The sequence below is a fragment of the Tupaia chinensis genome, unplaced genomic scaffold (assembly GCF_000334495.1).
Source record: "Tupaia chinensis unplaced genomic scaffold, TupChi_1.0 Scaffold139833_1, whole genome shotgun sequence".
Taxonomy (NCBI): domain Eukaryota; kingdom Metazoa; phylum Chordata; class Mammalia; order Scandentia; family Tupaiidae; genus Tupaia; species Tupaia belangeri.
The window spans coordinates 4323944-4347989 of NW_006199712.1; the positions used below are offsets into that span (position 1 = coordinate 4323944).

Consider the following 24046-nt stretch of genomic DNA (forward strand, 5'->3'; position numbering starts at 1 on the left):
AGAGTGTAAGAGACACTATAGTGAAATGGCCCATCACTCACCTAACTGGAGTTGTAACTGGAGACACAGTAGAGAAAGAGACAGAAAAGCAAATGAAGAGATAAATGCCTGAAAATTTCTAAAACTGATGAAAGACATTAAACCACAGACTCAAGAATTCCAAGGAACACACAAGCAGGATAAACGTAAAGAACAACCATACCTAGGCACAGTACAGCAAACTGCCGAAAGCAGGAGATAAAGAGAAAATCCTAAAAGCAACTTGGAAAACACAAACATTATTTACAAAGAAGCAACAATAAAAGACTGACAAGGAACTATGTTTGATAATTAACATGCAATGTGATTCGGTTCACATTGCTTTCTTATTATTCAATCTCTTCTTTTTATTCCTTTTTTCTTTTCTGAGAGATTTTTGCCTTGAGGCGCACACGCTAGCCAGAGAGAGTAAGACAGAGACAGAAACAGAAACAATGAGAGAGAAACTAAGAAATAACCCCCAAGGGGGGATGGACAGCCATACAACCCCTTCTCCTCCATTATCTTCCTGGACATGCACACACGTACTGGACATGATTTTCAAGACACCAGGTCCAGGACTCAAACCGCAGTAGACCATATGGGAGTCCAGCGATATAACCACTATGCCATCTGCTGGTCCCTATTTAAATCGCTTATGGGAGCTTTTGAGGATGGTAGACTTTTCACATTGTCAGAAATGTTGTGTGATTATATATCTGGCACTGTACTATATACTTCCAATTAAAAATACACCAAATTATTAGAAGGTCTTATTTTATGTAAGTTTTATAGCACTGATTATGTTAGATTGATAGATGAAATTATAGTAACACATTAGTACTTTGTATTGAACATTTTGGAGAATTTATATTACTCTGTTACTACCTGAGTATTTTTATGTGAGCATTTTTTAGGTTAATGTTATTTTAGTTACTAAAATTTCACACACAAGTATCTATAATTTCTTTGATTTTATATTGCCTATATTTCTGGTATAACGCAAAAGATACCTCGTAAATTTCTGCATAGTTTGGGACATCCAGATGAATAGAGAGAGGTATTTGGAAAAACATAGTAAATATATGCACTTAAAATCCTCTCAAATCTTAACACTTTTTTTGTTTTTATCATAAAACATTACATTTTAATACTATTTCCACATAAACGAACTTAGCATGATTTTTTTTTTTTTTTTTTTTTTTTTTACTGCCAGAGGGTGTGTGCTTTAACAGAGAGACACAGAAAGAGAGGGAGAGAAAAATGAGAAAGCAACCCCCTTTGGGGGTGGTCATGCAGCGATCCCTTTTCCTCTGTGCCCTCCTCCTTTTGGGATTTGGGGCATGGATGCACATGCACCCCTCAGGACATCAGCGCGAACTATGCAGCTGGTCATCTGGGATTCAGCAGCCTTCACCACCAGCTGCCCCCTTCAACTTCTTTTTATGAGAAAGAGAAAGAAAAAAAAATAATTTCTGCATTTCTGATAGGTTGTTTCTATATATGGCAATTACCTCTGTAAATCATTGACACAATTACCTGTCAGAAAACAATAAAGGTTTTATTTAACATATCATATTAATGACAAATCTTTATGGAGAGATTTGTTTTTCTCCTTAAAAAAGTATATAATATGATCTAGAATGGTCCATTCCCCTATTATACAAATTTATAAATAGTTTTTTAATTAGCCTATAACAGTAAGTTATGCTTATACACTCATGACTTAATTGAGCATGTTTAAAAAAAAAAACCTGACATATTATTATCTATAATCACTGCATTTCTTTTATTTATTTTTTTTTTACAGAGAGATTTTTGCTAAAGGGCATGTGTGCTCGCCAGAGAGACAGAAAGACAGAAAGTGAGAAATCATCTCCCAGGGAGGGGAGGAAAGGGGATGGCCATGCCACAATCTCTTCTCCTCCGTTCTCCTCTTGGGATTTTGGACACGCACACACATGCGCCTGGCATATAAGCTTTAAGCTGCCGTGTCCAGGACTTAAACCATGGTCGAATACATGGGAGTCCACCAATGTAGTCCATTACACCATCTGTTAGTGTCAATTGCATTTCTTTTTAAATGCTTGTTTAAACAAGTAACAAACAAACAAAAAACTATACAGCAATCAATAACTTAGGGCATGATCCAGAAATTCAAGATAAGCTTGTTGGTAAAGACTTATTAATTAAGTAATTGCATCAAAAGGACATGACTGACAGTACATCTGGATTTACTGCTTGTACAAGTTGCGTGAGACAAACACCCTCAGTTAATAAGAACGACTTCTGCATAAGGAAGATTTGCTTTAGTCAATCTTATGTAAAGCATATTCTTTATCATGGTACATAAAGGCAATTAAAATACTTAAATGTTTTTGGTGACAGTATTCATTTTAAAAAATGCATGAGAAAGAACAAAATGCAATAAGCGCACTTAAAGAGCACACTGAGCGTATAAGCAGGAAGACATGAATCAGTGGGTCTCAGCCCCCCATGCACCTTGTGCAGTATCTACTGCTGGGCTCAGATTGTGGAGGTATCCTATAGTTGAAATACACAATACAGTATATATTGTTTACTCACCATGGCCCCAAATGCAACCTATTTTTTTTTTAAGTTTCTTTCTTTTGTTAGTTCATTCAGAAGAGAGAGAAAGACAGGTACTTTTGATAGTGTCCCGCCATGCTGTAGTCCCCACCTTCCAGTCTTCTAGACAGCCAGGATCGTGAGCACACCCACAGGTGCACCTGGCATGTTCAGACTGACCTGGGCCCAAACCTAGAGCCTTCAAGTATGACTCTGGTATTACATGGCAGTGCCCTATTATTTGTGCCACTGCGGCTGGGCTAAGCCAACTAGTCTATATGACAGTCAACCAAAAACAAACCTACTACCCAAAACTTCAGTGTACTTCATGAGAAACTAAAGTCTTTTCAAAACTCTAGTCTGTTCTTTTAAGAACCTAATCTCAAGTAAAGTTCAGCTCCTCTCAAATGCCTAAAACTTTCTGGCTTACATAGGCCATAGTGAAGTTCCTGCAATTATATTCCAGTTCCCTAGGAACTTTTGAATGCCTTCTCCCTTTTTCTTAGTACTTGTCCGAGTAGGCTTCTAATCCTGATACTCAGATATGCTTAAGTGATCCTAACTACTGAGCCTTGCTATGACAGTACAGAATAGTGAAAGGCAATAAAGCAGGATGGTCAGTTAGACTCAGACAGGTCTCTGCTGCAGAGCCCCTTCAGTGGCTGTTCTCTTTAGACGTCACTTAGCTCTGTGAATCTGAGACACCTTACCTATAAAATGGAGAAGATGCTACCTACCTCATAATGCTATTGTGAAGATTAAGTAAGATGCGTTAAGTATTGAGTAGTATGTTTCGTATACAGTTGTAATTACTAACAATAATTTTAATAATATCTAATTAAAAACAGTACTCAATTAGTTTCTGAACTCAATCTCTCTCGTAGCTTTTTCTTACTGCCCCCATCAAATGCTCTTATTCTTCATATTTTATAAAATGTTTTAAAATTTATGTAGGTGAACAATTTATTATGAAGGCAGAATTTCTAAAAACCCTGAGCTGCTTTTCTTCTTTTTTTAGACTCACAAAGTTAACTTAGCATTTCCAGATCAGTTTTGGGGCCAGATGATAATATTCCCACCTGAAAAGTATTCTGTATTCCTCCTACCTCCTGAACTACTCTTCCTTCTAAAATCTATTTTATATAGTAGATAACTCTTATTATCATTTAAGATAAAAGAAGTATAAAGTTAATAACTCATGATCATGAAAAAACTTGTAGTGATTTTAAAATGCCAATATTGTATCTAACAGGTAAATGCTGCTTCCAGAATTATGTTTTAGTCGAGTTTTATATGTATGAATGAATAAAAGCCTATGTCCCAGCATTAGTTTCTAATACTATCTCTAAGATATAAAGAATATTCTATATAGATTTCTACCTTTTGAGAGCTCAAGTCCTTAAACCCTTTAAGCGAATTTACACTAGTCATAAGAAGAATGTACTTAGTTAAAATAATTCTCAAATTTCATCTTAGAACAAATTTTCTTATCTTGCCTTTTGCTAAAATTATTAAAAAGAAAAATTAGTATTTTAAAAATTTCCTTTTGCAGTCAGCAGGTGGCATGGTGGTTGGGGAGCTGGACTCCCACATAACCAATTGTGGTTCAAGTCCCAGAACTGGGACTTACTTCCTCAATTTTCCTTGTCTTTCTGTCTCCCTCTGGTGAATGAGCACACATGCCCTGTAACAAATTAAAAATAACAACAACAAATAAAATGAAATAAATAATTCTTTAAAAAATAACATTTTCCTACCTGTCTTTTGGCAAAGATGTACTAGGAAAACAGCCCCAGACAGTGGCAAACAGGTAATATTTTATAACTGTATAGCAATTAATACATAAATATTTTTTAAGAGAGGTTTTTGCCATAGGGCACGTGCACTCACCAGAGAGACAGACAGAAAGTGAGAAATCACTCCTACAATTAATATATTTTAAAACACTGAAAGCGATTGCACTTAGCTGTCACACCTGTAACTCAAACATGGTGATTTCTATTACTAGTCAGTTATGTGGAAGTCTAGCACCTTACCCACCATGCCACATACTGGTCCCTTTATTCCCATCTTGATATGAAATTCAAGGTTACTAAAATAACCACACATAAGAGCCAAGATCTTACATTTTTCAACTTTTGATTTAAACCCTTTCCACTTCACATGCTTTTCACCTAGATATTTTATAATATTGTATAACTGGAATCTGAATAACAGTTATTGTCAAACGGAAAGAAGAGAATATTAAAATGGGGTAGAGTGGCTGAAACAGGAAAAGTATAAGTTATATTTTATATTTAAGATGGAGTTTCAGTGCACAAATACTTAAGCTTTACAGATTTAATCAAAAAGAATGTTTGAGAGGTTATGAAGAAAGAGAGACAGGCACTTTATTTGCAAATTATCTGTGGGTGTGTGTACAACACTCTTTTCTTAAACTTCTGTTTGAGTCACCAGTGGCAAATTGTAACTTCTTTTAGAGAGGAAGAATCCTCCTTGCAGTTATGCCCTCGGGAAATGGTTTCACAATCCTTACCGTACTTTATAAATAAATAGGATTACAGGAAAAAAAAAAAAAGAGTTCCTTTAGATAGAAATGACGATTTCTAAGACAGAACGACTCAAGACTTCAGAATCAAGCAGAAATTTCAGCTTCATGGCTAAGCACACGTTTTTATTCACTCTGAGAACCTGTAAAAGGCTTCTTATTTTAGCGAGGGGAAGAAGAGATTAATGATACCCTTTCAAATAAAAGGTGGTAAGCAACAGGACGGGTGGCTATGGAATGACGGTCCTGCATGGTGGGCCTGGCACGGCCCTGACCTTTCCATAGATGGAGTTTATTAGAGAGTACACAAAGCGCCCTGATCAGGATAAATGCAATCGGTGACTTCCAGAGATCTTCATCAGAGTTCATAAAACAGCTATTTTCCCTTAAAACTTCCGCCTCTAAAACAAATTAATAACGTGCTACTGTAACTCAAACAATTAACTAAGGCAGAAAAAAACATGTTTTCTCTAACACGACCTCCCCAAACCCACACATGGGCTTATGTATGCGCATTATTCTTCACTGCACACAGCAAAGTCATTTTCCTTCCAGCTCTAATTACCCATAGGTTTACAATGTTTGGTGCCAGAATTTAAGCTAAGGTATAATAAGTTCTAACTGAATGAACTATAATAGCAAAATCAGTTCGCTTTTCACTCATTTTCTGTATAAGATGATCTTATGCGTTACCTGGACTTCAGAATTAGAATCAACAGGTTGCAGTGAAAACCAAGTTTCTCTGCCATTGTGGTTACACAAGTCTTCTTTTTTGATGGCTACTTTTCCTAAAAAATGAATAAATAAAACAGTATGAGCAAACATATTATGTATAATCCTAACACTCATTAACATGCTGTGCATTGATGGTCATCGGGAAAGTCATGACACAGTTTTGCAATAGAAAAACAGAAAAATATGTCATGGCTTTCCCAACGACATAATATAGAAAACATTTTAAAGTAATTTATACCTATTGATATAAAAATCCATTTTTATAAAGCATTTTCTAGGGGCCAGCAGGTAGCGTAGTGGTTAAGGTGCTGGACTCCCACATGGCTGATCATGGTTTGAGTCCCGGACCTGGCAGCTTGCTTTCTCACTTTCTCTCTCTGTCTCTGGTCAAATTAAAAATAATAATAATAATAAATAAAATTAAGTAAATGATTCTTTTTTTAAAAAAAGCATTTTCTATATCCTAAATAATAAAAAATTGCCTCATTTTCCTTTGCTCCTTGGCAGACTCTTCTCTGGGTTATTCTAAATCAGATTAGGCAAAAACTCAATTGTATTTATATACAACTTAATTTTTTTTTGAGAGGTTTTTGCCATAGGGTGCATGTACTCACCAAAAAGAGAGAAAGACAGAGAGAAGTAACATGAGAAATCACATACACACCCCCTGGTGGGGGGGTGGCCACACCCCAATCCCTTCCCCTTGGCCCGGTGTGAGTTTAAGCCACTGGGTCTGGGACTCGAACTACAGTCGACTACATGAGAGTCCAGCAACATAGCCATTACGCTATCAGCGGGTCCCACAACTTCATTTTTTAGAGCTTATTCAGATTCACACTTTTACCCAAAGAGTATCAGTACAAAAAGCAAGGCACAATGCTAGTGCAAACTCCTCTTCCCAATTCTTTAACATATGAATAAATCATTTGTTTTGGTGAATTCTGAGGTTTATCTGCAATTAGCATTGCTTGTTAAGTTCCAATTAAGTGAAAAAAGTATACATCGTCAACAAAGAGGAGAACTGAACAGAAAATTATGGGAGATTAGACAGTCAACAAAGAGAACTGAACAGAAAATTATGGGAGATTAGAACAAAAATTTCATTACTAAAAATTCACTTTTTATCAAAACATTTCAAACACAGATTACATTGCTTCAACATACAAAAATTAAAGTTCTTTAAAGAGTTTCCACCTCTCAGAAAAAGATACAGTACGACGAACAAAGAAGTATGAGAGGAAGAGACAGAAAAGTTCTCACTATAATGAAGTATTTGCCATGTCGGTACAAAACATTTCCTTCCTCAAATCAAGTTTTAAGAAGTAGACCTAGCAGTGTATATTACGGATACTTTACTCAAACACTCTACATAAAAACTTCAACAAAGAATACATACTTCAAGTCAAAAGTAATTCGTTCTTTAGTTTTATTGAATAAAAATTTTCATTTTAGGTGCCCTAATTATACATCCTATAGCCCAAGTTCTTACCTTATGGGAACCACTCCCCTCCTTTTAAGAATCTTTGTAATTAGGGACCAGCAGTTAACATAATGGCTATGTCACTGGACTCGCATGTAGTCAACCACGGTTCGAGTCCTGTACCTGGTGGCTTAAACTCACGCCAGGCGCGTGTGCCCAAGATCCCGAGAGGAGAATGGAGAAGGGATTGCTGCGTGGCTATTGCCCCGGGGGGTGATTTCTCACTTTCTGTCTGTCTCTCTCTGTCTTTCTGGCAAACGCACGTGCCCTATAGCAAAAACCTGTCACAACAACAACAAAAAAGTCTTTGTAATTGCATTTCTTTTATGTCTCTTCCCTTCAAAAACAGGTTCAGCTAATATCTACATTCAATTTTTTCTTTTTAGAAGAGAGGTTTTTGCTACAGCAAGTGTGCACTCATGAGACAGAGAGAGAGAGCGGTAAATTACCCCCACGGGGGAGATGGCCACTCTGTAATCCCTTCTCCTCCATACTCCTCTCAGGATTTTGGCCATGCATGTACATGCACCTGGCATGAGTTTCGAGCTGCCAAGTCTGGGACTTGAACTGCAGAAGGCCATGTGGGAGTAGCACCCCAACCCCATGCCACCTGCTGGTCCCGACATTCAATTTTAAGAGTTTACTTAGTATGCAGAAACTCACTGGTAAGCTGTATTATAAAATTTCTACAACTTTTACTAATAGTTTTATACATAAGTTATAAATAGATATGTAGACATACATATGTGTGTATGTATGATATATACAAACATCGCTAAAGCCAAGTCCTCAATTTTAAAAGAAGGCTTTTAAAAGGTTTATTTGGGAGCCAGCAGATGGCATGGAGGTTAAGGCAGCTGGATCCCACATGGCCAACTGTGAGGGTTTGAGTCCTGGACCTGGCAGCTTGAAAAAACATGCCAGGCGTGTGTGTGGAGGCCCAAAATCTTGAGAAGGGACTGCAGTGTGGCCATCTCCCCTGAAGAGGATTTCTCACTTTTTCCTCTCTCTGTTTCTGTCTATCTCCAGTCAGTGCACGTGCTTATAACAAAAATTTTAAAATATGATGTAAGGACAATGATAATTTTTTTGGAGAGGTTTTTTTGCTATAGGGCGTGTGCGCTCGCCAGACAGACAGAGAGAGGCAGAGAGACAGAAAGCGAGAAATCATCCCCCAGGGGGTATGGCCATGCTGCAATCCCTTCTCCTCCATTCTCCTCTGGGATCTTGGGCACGCACGCACACGCGCCCAGCGTGAGTTTAAGCCACCGGGTCCGGGACTCGAACCGCGGTCGACTACGTGGGAGTCCAGCAACATAGCCATTACGCTAACTGCTGGTCCCAGGACAATGATAATTTTAAAAAGAGGTTTATTTGGAAGTTTACTGGTTTGACTGATTCAGTCCCTCATTCAACAAATAATCACAATAGCACTATGTTGTAATTTGAGATCTGATTTCCAGAGTTCCCCAATCAAGGTCTATTTCGCCAGCAATGCTTCTAAAACTTCAGAGTAGAAATCAACCTGTCCTATTTGTGGCTCACAACTCGGATCACTGGAAACCTGTCTTAACCACAGGTGCCATCTCAAAAGAGAATCCTCTTCTAACTTCATAGTTCAAAAAAATCCCAGAAGCAAATATTCTTGTCTTCCTACTCCATATTTCAAGTTGCATGACACTCACGGTCACTAAAGGACTGAACAGTTTTTGTCTTATGCAAGGAAAACCCTTCTCTGACTATCTGCATAAATAACCCATCAGTAAACTGAGAAAAGCTGCAACTTTACTGCAGCTCTTACTCTTTAGTTCCATTTTAAGATATCAGATGGCCTGAAGAAACAGGGAAGAAAGAGCACAAGATCCCGCGAAGCCAGAGAAATTGGTATAGAAAAATGGTGGAGAAAACCTTCAACTACGTACTTGAGGTCATTAGGGAGAATACACACAGCATGTGCAGCACTTACTAGGCAACATAATATAGAAAAACATATGTCCTCAGCCACAGGGAATAAAATTGGGCAACAGAAATGAGAACGAGAAAAAGAATAAGAGGGGAAAGGGGGTGGGATGGTGAATGGGAAGTAAATATGGGCAAGGGAGAAGGGAGAGACAAGTTTCCGAAACAAAAATAAAACCAACAGAGGCTGGTAGCTGGTATAGTGACAGAGGTGCTAGATTCCCACATGGCTGACCGTGGTTCGAGTCACAGACCTGGTGGCTTTGTCTCTCCTTTTCTCTCTGTCTCTCTCTAGTCAAAATGGAAGAATAATGATAATAAATAAAATCGAAAGTAAACAAATCTTTAAAAAAAAAAATCTGTCATGATTCCCACTTGTTGTATTGAGCTATTAATACCATTAGTTTAACCTGGCAGACATTAACTCTAAGAGTTAAGCAGTCTGAGTTAAAAAAAAAAAAAAAAAGGACATGAAATGAAAGGAGAGTCCGCGTCCGTGTTCACTGAACATCTACCAGAAGGTAGAAATTCTTACAAATCTTATTTAATCTTCGTAATAATTTTGGATGCAGAAGGCATAATCACCCTCTCACAGATGAGGAAAGCTGAACACTGTTTAAAAATCTGCCTACTGGTGCCAGCAGGTGACATGGTGGTTAAGGTATTGGACTCCCACATGGCCAACCGCAGTTGGAGTCCTGGAGCTAGTGGCCTGTTTTCTCCCTCACGCTCTGTCTGTCTCTGCCTCTCTCTCTCTCTCTCTCTCTCTCTCTCTCTCTCTCTCTCTGGTGAGTGCACGTGCTCTGTAGCAAATTTTAAAAATTATGGTAACAAATACAATTAAATAAATAAGTCTTCTAAAATCTGCCTACTGACAAGTGCTGAAGCTATATTTCTGAATCCAAGGAGTGTTTGCTCACGTTCCTTGCAACACAGACAATAAAATTCCAGAGCCTAGTGTCAATTTTATTATTAGCTGTGTGATCTTGGGTGAGTTTGAACTCTACATCTGACTTGCCTCCTCTGCATTAGAAATTATCTTAGCTCTAATGATCTTCAAAACCTATCCTGTGCCTCTAATGTTCTCAAAGACTGTTTCAGTTTACTCATTATTATTTTAAACAAACTTAACTCATTATTTCCCTAGCCATGAAATAAAAATAAACTCAAAAACTTCTCCAGGAACCAACTTCCCAACAAATAAGAAGTGTATTTAATTTTCCCACTATCCTGACAAACTCCTAAACAGAAAAATCTTAAAACCTATCATACACCAAATGATGCATTAGAGTTCCTTAAAATCAGACAAGGATAGGAAACAAAAAAAATGAAGGAGCTGTGGGCATAGAAACCACCTTTGTTGTTCTCTAAGAAAAGTATTCTTAACTTTCCAATACTACTCTGAAGAAGCATTTTCTTACCATCAGTAAATACTGTGCTATCTTTGAGTCCCATTTTTAGATAATAGTATATTCTTGGAAATTTCATTTTCATTCAGTTCACAAAATTCTGACAATCCTGTTTTCACTTGGGCACTTGCAGAAATGGCCAAGAGTACATAAAAGTGGTAACGGGAGTAACTGCCAATGCAGGATGAAACAGGATCAGAGGACTGAATGAATTCTGATAGTCAACAACAATTCAGAGCCAGTGGCAGCTCTTAGAAGTCTTAGTGTATGGGGTTTAGCTGGATGCAGTTTGGTATCTGTGGTAGAGAAGAATATTACTAATGGCCTCCAATAATCCAAGCTTCCTGGTATCTAAGCTCTTGTGTGGTCACCTCAAGCACTGATTCTGGGATTGGCTATGTGGATTGCTTTTGCTAATGGGACATCAACAGCTATGATGCAAGTAGATGTTTAATGAGCCCGTGGACAGTGGCTGGCCCCATAGCCGAGGAGGTTAAGCTCTATGTATGGGGAGCCAGATTTCACAAGGCTGAGTACAGTTCAACTCTTTGGGGAAAAATAAGAAACCACTGGGCATGTGCATGCACATGCCCCAAATCCTGACAGGATAGAGAAATGGAGGAAAAGAACTGTGGCATAACCATGTGAACCCTATCATTCCCTGGTGAACACATACACATGACCTCTAGCAATGAAAAAAGAAAAAGCACCTGTGTAGTAGGGCTTAACCTCTTGGAACCCTGAGACCATAGATATGAATCACACTGGGCACGTGTGCGTGTGTGCCCAAGATCCCAAGAGGAGAACGGAGGAGAAGGAATTGCAGCGTGGCCATCACTCCTGGGGGATGATTTCTCGCTTTCTGTCTCTCTCTGTCTTTCTGGCAACTACACCCTATAGCAAAAACCTCGTTTAAAAAAAAAAAAAGGAAATATCTTTTCCTTGTCTTTCAGCAAGCTGAATTGTAATTACAAGAGTCAATGTGGCACAGAGGCAGATAGGGACAAAACTAAGTAAAAGTCTTTTGTTGGAGAAAAGGAGTATTTGGTATGTATAGAGTTCACCGACATGAATATATTTAACAAATAAGAATGCTTAAGAAAAAAGAACTCCAATAACAAAAACAATAATAAGTAAAAAAATAACAATTCACAGAAAAAAATTTTAAAAACCAACAAAAAAAATTCCTCTAACTTCCTGAAAATCAACAAAACATAAGTTATTCTAATAAAACGTTAGTTTTCATCTACCAGATTGGCAATTTTCCAATGCTGATGACCAATCCAAGGGTGTGGTAAAAGTTACACCCACGCCGCGCTCGGGGAGAGGTAAACTTGCACAGTATTTCAGAGGTGGGGAGAGGTCGCTATAAAGCTGTGGAACTCTTTGAAATGTTTACACCCTTTGACCCAGAATTTTCTCTTTTGGAAATTTAAGGAAAAAGAGACATACAAAAATTGATACAGAAGGATGTTTGTTCACAGCAACACCATTTAGAAAAAATTTGGAGACATAAATGTTCACCAACAAGGGAATGATTTTCAAAACACATCTTTATACAAAGAATATTTTATAGCAAATATTTTTGAAAAATACTGGTGACACTGGGAAAGAATCATTGGATGATATTAAGTGAAAAAGGAAAAAAGACTAAATGCATAGAATACAGAATGAAAAGAGGGACCAGGAGCAGATGGCTTAATGGTTATGTCGCTGGACTCACAGGAAGTCAACAGCAGTTTGAGTCCTGGATCTGGTGGCTTAAAACTCATGCCAAGCACATGTGCATGCATGCCCACAATTCTTCAGAGAATGGAGAAGGGATTGCAGCATGGCCACCCCCCCACTGGGGGGTGATTTCTCGCTTTCTGTCTCTCTGGAGAGTGCATGCACCTACAGCAAAAAGCTCTTCCCCCACCCCTCCACCAAAAAAAAGAAAAAAATACAATGGAAAGAAATATATCAAACCAGTCACGGTAATTATTCATAAGCAGAATTAATACCAGTTACTAGGAACATGTAATACCTTTATAATTAAGAAAAATACATTATTTTAAAAGGTTACTTGATTTGCTTTAAAATGGTTTTGGCAAACTTCAAAAAAGGTTTGTCAGAAAAATGTAGAAGCCACATTACAGAGATTTAAAAAGAGTAAGTTGCAAGCAGAAGATGGATACACACCATCTGTTAAGAGTTTGTAGCAAAAGCAGAGAAACAGGAGAAGTGTTAAGAGGACAGTCACACAGAGCTTACTCTTTTTGAGGGGATTTTAGATTTAAGCATGTTTCCAATCAGAAGGAACAACTGGAGATGACAAAACTTAGGACATTCAGAGATGATTTACACTACGCATGTAAATTAGACCTCTACTACTGTTATTAATATTGGAATACAGAGACAGTGGTGCAGAGACCATGAACATGACACATATGTGGCCGGTTAGCTTTGCTCTAGTCCATGCCCACAGATCACACCCCGGTCTCAGACAATACATTTATCAGTCAACAATACAGCCAGTGAGAAAATGTACAACTAGATTAAAATGAGGCATTACTTCTACCAGAAAAACCTCAAAAACAGATGTTCTTTGGAGGGAATGGATACTGCAATCTTTGCACATATACAAGCATTACTAGAACCATTCAACCAATCTTGCCATAGGGCGGGCGCCACCACGCCCCCATTCAACCAATCTTTACCAAACATTTACTAACTGTAAGGTTCTTTGTGAGACAGTGTTTGCCCTCATAAATGTCATATTTAACAAGAGGAACCAGATATTAAACAATGAACTAATGAGCAAGTATAATGAGTATTACAGAAACGAACCATCAGATAATTCGGAAACAAATGACACAGTAACAAGGAGATCAACAAAGACCTAAGGAAGTGTCATCAAAGCTGGACACAAATTAAAAACCAAACTCAAAGGCCAGCAGTTGGCGTGGAGGTTAAGGCAGTTGGATCCCACACGGGCAATTCCACAGTTCAAGTCCCGGACCTGGTGGCTTGAAAATTTCACTGGGCGCATGTGCATACATGCCCAAAATCTCAAGAGGAGAATGGGGAAGGGACTGCAGTGCCGTCACCCGCAGGGGGTTATTTCTCACTCCCCTCCCCTTTTTCTCTCTGTCTCTCTCTGGCGAGTACATACACTTTACGGTAAAAACTAAAACAAAAACAGTCACGAATAAACATGACATCTAGAAAAAACATTAGCAAGGTTGAACATATATTATTCTGTACTGTTAACACTTTATTTTTAGAAAAAGAAGGAACAGACACCAATGCTGTGATAAAATATAATTATGAATAGTACATACCTATACGAAGGTCTCTTTGTAAAACATTCTTATCATAAACATAGAAAGACAAATACTGGAACGTTCTTGGAATCTCAAAGTAAAATTCTTCACTGAAAAATGGGCTAGAGAGAAAAAGGAGGAAAGCTCATTACTTTGAATAATATCAAGTAATTGAATAATGATTGATATCACAATTGGTAAAAATATTATTGACATTCAAATAATATCCCTTCCAAATATTACTTTCAATAAAAATCAGTAAAATTATAGAGTAAAATGCCATAGGAAAGAAGTCTAAAAGCTCCAAAATAATTCTCAAGCCACTGGGCCAGGAACTTGAACCAAAGTTGACCATGTGGGAGTACAGCAACATAACCCCTCGCTACACCACCTGCTGGCCCCTCCAAAATAATCCTCAATGTAAAGCTTCAACTAAAACCTACACAAACAAGCTGAACTCTGAAAGTTATCAGAATGAGTCCTGAACAAACAGCTTTTCAGTTCTGTGGACACAAGGTATAATAACAGGGAGGCCACGCTCACCCAAAGTGGACCTAAATGAGAGCTGAGAACAGTGTCCTTCACACGATCATCACTTTGGAAATATGGAAAGCTGTATTAATCACAATACAGGTTGAGCATTCCTGAGACCAGAAATTCAAAATGCTCCAAAATCTGACTTTGTAGTGCTGACATGACACGTGGAAAATCTGACACCTGACCTCATGTGATGGTTGCAGTGCAAGAGCAGGACGTGATGTTCCCAAGATAAAAAAAGATCCTCCTCAACCTCCTTCACCTGTAACATACCTTTTCCACACAGACCCAGATCTCCCCAAGCAAGCACATCCACACAGTGTCATAAAATGTCAGTGGGACGCACAGGTTCCCCATGATGCCACATGTAGAGCTAGCAATGACATGCAATGCGCCTGGGGTTTGGTGGTTTTTTTTTTTTTTTTTTTTAACTGATTCTCTGCTCCATGACATAAATATGTTGAAAATGTCAAAAAGACCTGAAAATATCCCTCTGGGAAACATTGACATGAAAAGAGGGAGCATTTATGCTTCTCTACAGCACAGAAAGTCAAGCTGTCAAACAAAGACAGTGGACAACAGTGTCAATGGGAAGCATCGGAGGGAAGAGTACTGCATTAGAACGGCCACCACAGGTGACCACAAGAAGCCAGAGATGAACTATTGAAGTCCTATGCTGAAAGTGATGAAAAGTTCATGAGAAATAGAAGAACACCACATAAAGCCAAAAAATGAAGATCCGGATCCTGTGTCCAAAGAGTGTATCTGTCAGTATCACAGCCAATGCGTGTCACTTGACGCTAAGCTGATCTTAAAACAAAGGTCATGACAAACTGATACTTGAAGGAAATTGAAGATTTAACAGGTGGGTTAAAGAAATTATAAGAAAAGACAGCACTCAATTTTTAAAGTTTTGTGGTAATAAAGTATCTGCTGATCACAAACCTGCACAGAAAAGTTTGCCAAGTTTGCTGACGAAAATCTGACAACAGAGTACGTCTGTAAGTAACACCGAGGACACATCACCATGTCGGCATTACTGACCCAGAAACACAGTGACTACAGCTGACGAGCAGCCCCTACTGGAATCAGAGATGCTAGGGACTGAATAACTATGCCGGCATGTCCCATGACAGGCATGTGAAAAGTGTAAACTTCCTGTGAAAGGCAGAAGCTTGTATCCTTGCTGTTTTAAAGAAGTGAATTTCTTATCAGCCCATTATAATGCGAACAAAAAGGCACAGATCACTAGGGACATCTGTTCTGACTGATCTCCCATTCTGTACCAGTGGCTTCTGCTTACTGCAGAGAAGCTGAACTGGATGACGACTATGATTCTGTTATTCTTCGACAACTTTTTGATCCTCTTCCAGCTGAAATTCTCCTAATGCTTATCACGTACTTTCCTCCACATTTGACTTCATTAATTCAGCCATGTGGCCAAGGAACCTTAAATGAATTCAGCCACGTGGCCAGGGAACCTTAAAAACTGTCTTGAACAGCACGCTAGCAGCAGTGAACAGAGGTGTGAGTGAGGAAGGCTTTCAAAAGAAGTTTAGCATGGGGACCAGCAGTTAGCATAATGGCTATGTTGCTGGACTCCCACGTAGTCGACTGTGGTTTGAGTCCTGGACCCGGTGTCTTAAACTCATGCCAGGCACATGTGCGTGCGTGCGTGCCCAAGATCCTGAGAGGAGAACGGAGGAGAGGGATTGCGGCGTGGCCATGTCCCTTGGGGGGTGATTTCTCGCTTTATGTCTGTCTGTCTGTCTCTGTCTGTCTGGTGAGCGCATGCGCCCTATGGCAAAAACCTCTCCAAAAAAAAAAAAAAGATTTACATGAAGGATGCCATATAAGCTGTTGCCAATGCTTGGAATACAGTGACTAAAAACACAGTTGTGCCTGGCACCTCCAGTCTGTGGCTATGTTCAGTAATGACTATAAAATAAGACAGTGACTCTGAATGATTCCATACATTTAGTGGGGGAAAACAAAGGTCTGGCCTTCTTATGTATGCAAAAAATATACCTTCAGATTCCATCTGATAAAAGTGATTATCAAAAGAAGGATTTTTTTAGTTTATTTATTTGTTCTATGAGTAAGAGACAGATAGATAGCACCTCCAACAGGGTCTGGATGCTGCAATCCAACCCCAGCTTCGCCGGCCCAGATCACGGCCTACTCAGGGAGGTCTCTGGACATGAACTGGCGACTTCTGCACGGTCAGCATTTAGCATCTTACTGCTCACTACCACCTAGCCCCTAGAAGAAGTTTTTTGTTTCTGTGTTTTTTTGAGAGGTTTTTGCTATAGTGCGTGTGCGCCCGCCCACCAGAAAGAGACAGAGATAGAAGGCGAGAAATCTCCCCCCAGGGGGATGGTCACGCCACAATCCCTTCTCCTCCATTCTCCTCTTGGATATTGGACATGCACACACACGCACCCGGCGTGAGTCTAAGCCTCCGGGTCCGGGACTCGAACCACGGTCGACTACATGGGAGTTCAGTGATATAGCCCTTATGCCAACTGCTAGTCCCTAGAAGAAGTTTTTGACAATGATAATAAAGACTTCCATTCACTGACAAATGTTAAAATAGCCAAAATGAATCTACATCAAGGTGACTGAGATGATGTCAGCACTGCACAAGAACCCACAGATGACTTGGTGAAAACTTGGCTCATCATTGGAGGATCAGAACCATGTACATTTCTAACAGAACAAGAAATCACATCGGTTTATAAAATTAAAGGAAATTCTAATACAAAAACTATTGTTAATGAGGCAGATGACTTGAGGAAATACTTTAAAAAGCCATCTTAGGGGGGCTGGCAGGTGGCATGGTGGCTAAAGGTGCTGGATTCCCACATGGCCGACCATGGTTTGAGTCCTGGACCTGGTGGCTTGCTTTCTCTCTCTTTCCCGCAACTTGCTTTCTCACTCTTTTGCTCTCGGTCTGTCCCTCTCTGGTCAAATTGAAATAAAGTTAAAAATAAAATAATTCTTAAAAAATAAAAAAGCCATCTTATTGAAATGCCTCCTCACCCCTAGAGGATGTACTTCCTAGTCTCTCAAATGCCTCTGATGATTTCTCTCACTTAAAAAAAATTAGATTAAGGGTACTGTAAACCTTTAATCAAACATAGCATCATAGAGACTGAAAGCCTGCCACTTTTGCTGCTGCTACTGTCTAACAGCTGACAGAAGTGCCCTGGCAATGCTACTATGCAACTTACTTACCCTGAACACATTCTTTCTTCACTGTACTAGTGGCATACCATAGTTTCCAGTCAAGTACTTATGCATGAATAAGTGCAAGAAAATGACTGCTTATTGGCACCATGTAAGCTGAGTCAGTAATGATGGCGACCCAAACCACCACCGACTGTTCGTGAGTGGCCAAGATAGTGACACATTTGCCTTTTTAGGTATTTGTTGTTTAATTAATTTATTTTTTATTATGCACCTTTACTTTCTGATGGGTCCATGTACACAAACTTTGTTTCATTCACAAAATTATTTAAAATATTGTATAAAATTATTTTCAAGCTATGTATATAAGGTTATACATGAAACCTAAATGAATACTGTGTTAAACTTAGGTTCCATATCCAAGACATCTTATGTATATGAAAATAATCCAAAATCCAAAAAAATCTGAAATTTAAAACAATTCTGGTCCTAAGCATTTCAGATAAGGGATACTCACTCAACTGGTATTTTTATAACATAATGAGACACCGTGAGAATAGGACCAAAGTCTAAACATTATATTAATTTATGCTACATATATACTTTACATACATAGCTCGAAGAATATTTTCAAGTTTATTATTTATTTTTCCTGAAAGAGAAAGAGAGAGAAGGGGTTGGAATACCCTCGACACGTCTTCACACAGCAATCTAGCACAAGCTGCAGCCAGTCAGGATCATAGGCACATGTGTGTGCCTGGCACGTACAGGGAGCCTGTAGAACACGAACCAGGACCTTCTCATGTGGATTTACCAACAGATTCTTACATTACCAGTGATATTTTAGTACAGAATCATTATAATTTAAAAAAAAAAAATAACCTAATAGTAACAAATGCTAGCAAGGCTGTATTAAAAGGAAATCCTCCTGCACTGCTGGTAGGAATGTAAATTAGTACAACTACTGTGGAAAAACATAAGGAAATTCCTCAAAAATTTACAAATAGAACTACTATATTACACAGTAATCTGACTCCTTGGTATTTACCCAAAGGACAGGAAAATACTTGGTTGAAAGACACTTGCATATCCTTGTTTATTGCAGCATTATTCACAATTGCTAAATAATGGAATCAACCTGCTCAAAAACCAATGACTGGGTTAAAAAATGTGGCATATATACATAGTAAAATATTACTCAGTCATAAAGAACAACAAAACTGTCATTCAACACAAAGTGGATGAATCTAGAAGATTTCATGCTAAGTGAAATAAGTCAGTCTATGAAAGACAAACATGGTATGTCCCCGCACAATATATACTCTATGTCTGCACAATATGGTTGAAGTTGAAAGACGTCCATGAGATATTTTCCATGTTGTGTATACAGTGTATAAAGTTCATGTGTTTTAATTGCTGCATAATTTTCCACTATATTCCATAATCCACTCATTCTCATAGTTATGTCATTTGATTTGCTTCTAATTTGAGCTATTAAAAATAAAGCTGCTGGGGCCGGCAGGTGGCATGGTGGTTAGGGCACTAGATTCCCATACAGTTGGCTGTAGTTCAAGTCCCAGACCTGGCAAATTGCTTTTTCACTTTCTCTTTCTCTCTTTTTGGTCAAATTAAAAAAATAACAATAACAAAAAAATAGATAAGTAATTCTTTAAAAAGCTGCTTTGTACATTTTTTTCTTTATTCATGATACAGTACAGGCATACAACATGAGAGTAAGACAATGTTGGGGGTGGTGGGAAATGAGTACCCTCCATGGGGTCTGCTCATCCTGAAATTTCCTTCTTCTGGGTCTCTAGCCCATCAGATCTGAGATACTAGTATGCATGCCCTGCATGATTCAGGTTGACTGTGGAGACCACAGTTCAAATCTGGGATCTGGCTTCTCTTGAGCAGCTTATTACCACTGTGCCACAAAGCTAGCCCTGAACATTTTCAGAAAAGGCTTTTTCTAGATATGTGCTTTCAAATCCTCTGAGTAAGTAACTGAGAATGGAACTACTGAATTAAAAAGTAGGCAAATGTTTAATTTACGAGACACTATCAAACTGTGTTCTAGAGTGATTTTACCATTTCATAATCCTACCAGCAAGGTGTGAGATTTCCTGTTGCTCCACGTGTTGATATGAATGCTCTTTTTAATTTTGCCATCCTTGTCCATGTGGCATGATAAATTTACACACCTGTGCCTTCTCTACACCAATCAAGATAGTAATCATTTCTGAGCGGACCCATAACCTAGTGGTTAAGAGAGTCAGAACCCACACGGCTGACCGCAGTTCAAAGTTCAGCTTCAGCAGCTTGAAAAACACACCAGACACTGTGTCTATGTGCCTAAAATCCAAACAGGATGGAGAAATGGCGAAGAAGGGATTGTGATGTGACCATGCCTAACTGGGGAGTGTTTTCTCCCTCTCTGTCTCTTTGTCTCTTTCTGGTGAATACATGTGCCCCTCTGGTTAGTAAAAATAAATAAATAAAAATTTTAAACTATAAAAAACATTGGGGCCGGCAGGTGGTATAGTAGTTATAGCACTGGACTCCCATATGGCTGATAGCAGTTTGAGTCCCGAACCTGGCAACTTGAAAATCATGCTGGGCATGTGTATGAGACATGCCCTAAATCCCAGGAGGAAAATGGAGAAGGGATTGCAGCATGGCCATCCCCTCTTGGGGATGATTTAGTACTTTCCCTCTCAATGTCTGTTTCACTCCAGAGAGTACATGTACCCTATGGTAAAAACCTTAAAAAAATAAGAGAAAACATTTCTGTTTCAGCCAAAAGCTCCCCCATACCCCTCTACACTTGCCCCCACCATACTGTAACAGGTAACCAATGATCTGATTTCTATCATTACAGATTACGTTTTAGTGTCTACAGTGAAAGAAATGACTTTAAACTGCATTCCCCTGCTAATGATGCTGAATATCTCATGTGTTCTTTGACCATTTGTTTATCTTTTATGAAACACCTGTTCAACCCCTCATATTTGAAGTCGCTGTCTTCTTTTGAATCATTAGTGGTTTGTTTTAAGTTCTGAATACAAGTCCTTTGTCAGAATATGCTCTCTCCGGTGTAGCTTGCCATTTGATTTTCCTGATGGTGCGTTTCAAAGAATAGGAGGCTTTAATTTTGATGAAATCTAATTTACTGATTTAAGATTATGGATTTTAGGGGCTGGCAGGTGGCATGGTGGTTAAGGGCACTGGACTCCCACAGAGCTGACTGTGGTTAGAGTCCCAAACCTGGCAGTTTGCTTTCTCACTTTCTCTCTCTCTGTCTCTCTCTCTTTTCCTCTCTTTCTCTCTGCCCTTCTCCAGTCAAATTAAAACAAAGTTAAATAAAATAATTCTTTTAAAAAAAGGATTATTTTTTATATATGTAAATTATTCCATGAAGACATGAACCTCTGAAATGCTAATAAATATCTTTGTCAGGAGTATCTCTCTCCCGAGAATGTTTGGTATAAAAAACAAAAGGATTATTTGTAATAATGCCATAAAATACAATTATATTTATAACTAAAAGAGAAGCCAAAATACAAGGTAAATATTCCTACAGAAGCAATTTCTGATCTTTAGAAAAGAGCTGACTTGGCTTTTTAGTTGTTATAATGCCTGATCAATCTCTGTCACTAAATTTTTCCCTTCAAATGTAAATATAATTAATTTTGCAAAGTTGGTCTGTCAAAGTAGTCTTCTAATTAGTCTCAAGATAGAAATCAATACAAAAATGCTCATCAGGCAAAGACATAATATGTGCAAGTATTTCACTCCATAAACGATCATAAAATGGAGAATTCCCTTTAGATACCACATATCCACATTCAAAAATCATTTTTAAAGCACATTCTGAAGCTAAGTAAGAACATGAAAATGAAAACCATTAAGTTATCTGTATCAAGAAATCATCAAAATCTCAACAACCTAGTCCCCACATCTGGGTGCCCACACCTTTAACTTACAAATAAATTATTTTTTTAAAGAATTAATTATTTTATTTATTTGCCCAGATCCAGCGAGAAACAAAGTAAGAAAGCAAGCCACCCGGTCCGGGACTCGAACTGCAGTCAGCTATGTGGGAGTCCAGCACCCTAGCCACCATGCCATCTGCTGGGCCCACAAGTAAAGTAATCAATCAATCCATGGGGGTGGGGGGTGTGTGGCAGAACCTTTCAATGAGGTTAGTAAGGTGCCATGACTGGATATTTACAGTTTTTAAAAGGATGCTGCACTGGTTATCACTGACCAACGATTATGCATAGAACTTCGGAGGAAATTCCTGATGTGAGGAAGAGAAACACTCAGAATGCGTAGGGCTGCTGTTGTCAGCTTGTTTAGATACCATCTATTTCCTAAAAGGATCTGAGAGAGACATGTAGGTGCTATAGCTTCCATATATGGCTCCTACTTGCCTGCTATAAAAACCCGAGGGCCAGCTGGTGGCATACCACTTAAGGCAGCTGAATCCTACATGGCAACTGCATGGTTCAAGTCCCAGACCCAGAGGCTTGGGAAATGTACCGGATGTGTGTGTGTGTGTGTGTGTGTGTGTGTGTGTGTGTGCATGTACACACCCAATATCTTGAGAGGAGAATGAAGGAAAAGGGACTGGGGTACAGCCCTGCCCCCTGGAGAGGGTGCTTTCTCATTCTGTCTCTCTCTGGTGAGTCCATGTGCTCTAAAATCAAAGCAAAGCTAAGCAAAACCAAACCCATATGCAGATCACATATAAAAACTGTAATATTCTGGATCCATGAAAGGTCTAAATGCTAGCCAATGACTTGCAATTTAACAGCTCATCACAATATCCACAAGGGTAAGAACACTGAAATGAAAATGAGGTGAGCAAGGATTTTTACTACAGATTATATTGCCATATTCTACAAGTAAAAATGCTAAAGGACACCCAGAGTCCTAGAAGCATCTAATCTAACTATAATGCAAGTTAACCACTGGTAGTCTTGACATATGCTCCAAATTGCTATGTGACTAGAAAAATTTTATTGTTCTTTCCAAAACAAATAACCAGAAAGGCAAGAATTAAAACTAAGTAGATTAATACTACTCATTCACAAAGCAACATATTAGAAACTACCACAAGTACCCAACTTATGGACAACAGTTAGTTTTGTATATTGCTGATTATTATGTGGTATGAAGTAAGTCAGTGTACGTTATGTAACAAACTGAGATTTAAATCTCAGGTTTCCAATCTGTTTTGCTCCTAACTTTCTTTATTACATGACAAATTATTTAGCCTTTCAGTGACTACGGTTCATCATTTATAAACATAAACATAAATAAAACATTAAATATACATAAATTTATAGTAAATATTAAAAAACGAACTTCTATTATGATAGGGACAGCTGACTTATACTGAAGATTTGAAGAGAACTACTTCAAATCTTTTTGAGTTACTTTAGTATTTGCAGCTTTACACAATACCATTCCTACTAAGAACTCAACATTCAAAATTATAAAAACTGAAAATAAAGTCATAAAGAGAAACTTCAGAGGAAAAAGGTAAGTGTGAAAAAAAAAAGATATGGGGGTCAGCAGGTGCATGATGGTTAAGGCAGGTGAATCCCACAGGGCCAACTGTGTGGTTCATGTCCCAGACCCAGTGGCTTGAAAAAACATGCTGGGCACGTGTATGGGCATGCCCAAAATCCCAAGAGAAGAATGGAACAGGAGGGCATGGCATGTTTCACTTTTCTCTCTTTCTGTCTCTCTCCTATGAGCACACATGCACAACAGTGAATTAAAAGGGGGAAAAAAAGGTTACAAAGAAAAAAGATATGGGAATAAAAACATCTCAAACAGATCCCTGAACTCCAACTAATCTGAGATCCAGTTCCTACGAGCCATGGCACTGCATACTTCACCCAATACCCGCACAGTCCAACGAGTCCCCAAATGCTGCTTTGACTCTTGACTCCAAACAAGAGGCATCTTCCCAGCATAACTATGCCCCAGAGTTAGGTCTACGGCACTGCTACAGGGAGAGGGGCACGGTCCACATTAGATATTACTACAATACTCTCAAGTGCAACCACACTTTCAAAGAGAGAAATCGACCTCAGAGTTCATTCCCTACTGATATACTAAGTGATTTACATGAACTTTAAGAAGTAATTCCTTCTTCAGCAAAACAAAGCTGTGGTACTTTAAGGAAAATTCAAACGAATGGGCAAAATTTAGCCTAGAGAACAGACTGAGCTATATGATAGTTGTTTTCAAGTACTTGAAAGAG

The 24046-nt window shown here is 38.6% G+C and overlaps 1 protein-coding gene across 1 annotated transcript in view; it reads right to left on the reverse strand.

Annotated features, from left to right (window-relative positions):
• Window positions 1–24046, reverse strand: part of RASA2 (RAS p21 protein activator 2) — a gene marked incomplete at its 5' end in the record, with an annotated part of 94523 nt that overhangs the window by 70056 nt on the left and 421 nt on the right. Inside the window, 2 exon segments of the mRNA XM_014593189.2 lie at window positions 5849–5943; window positions 14062–14165. Coding sequence (XP_014448675.1) covers window positions 5849–5943; window positions 14062–14165 — 199 coding nt within the window.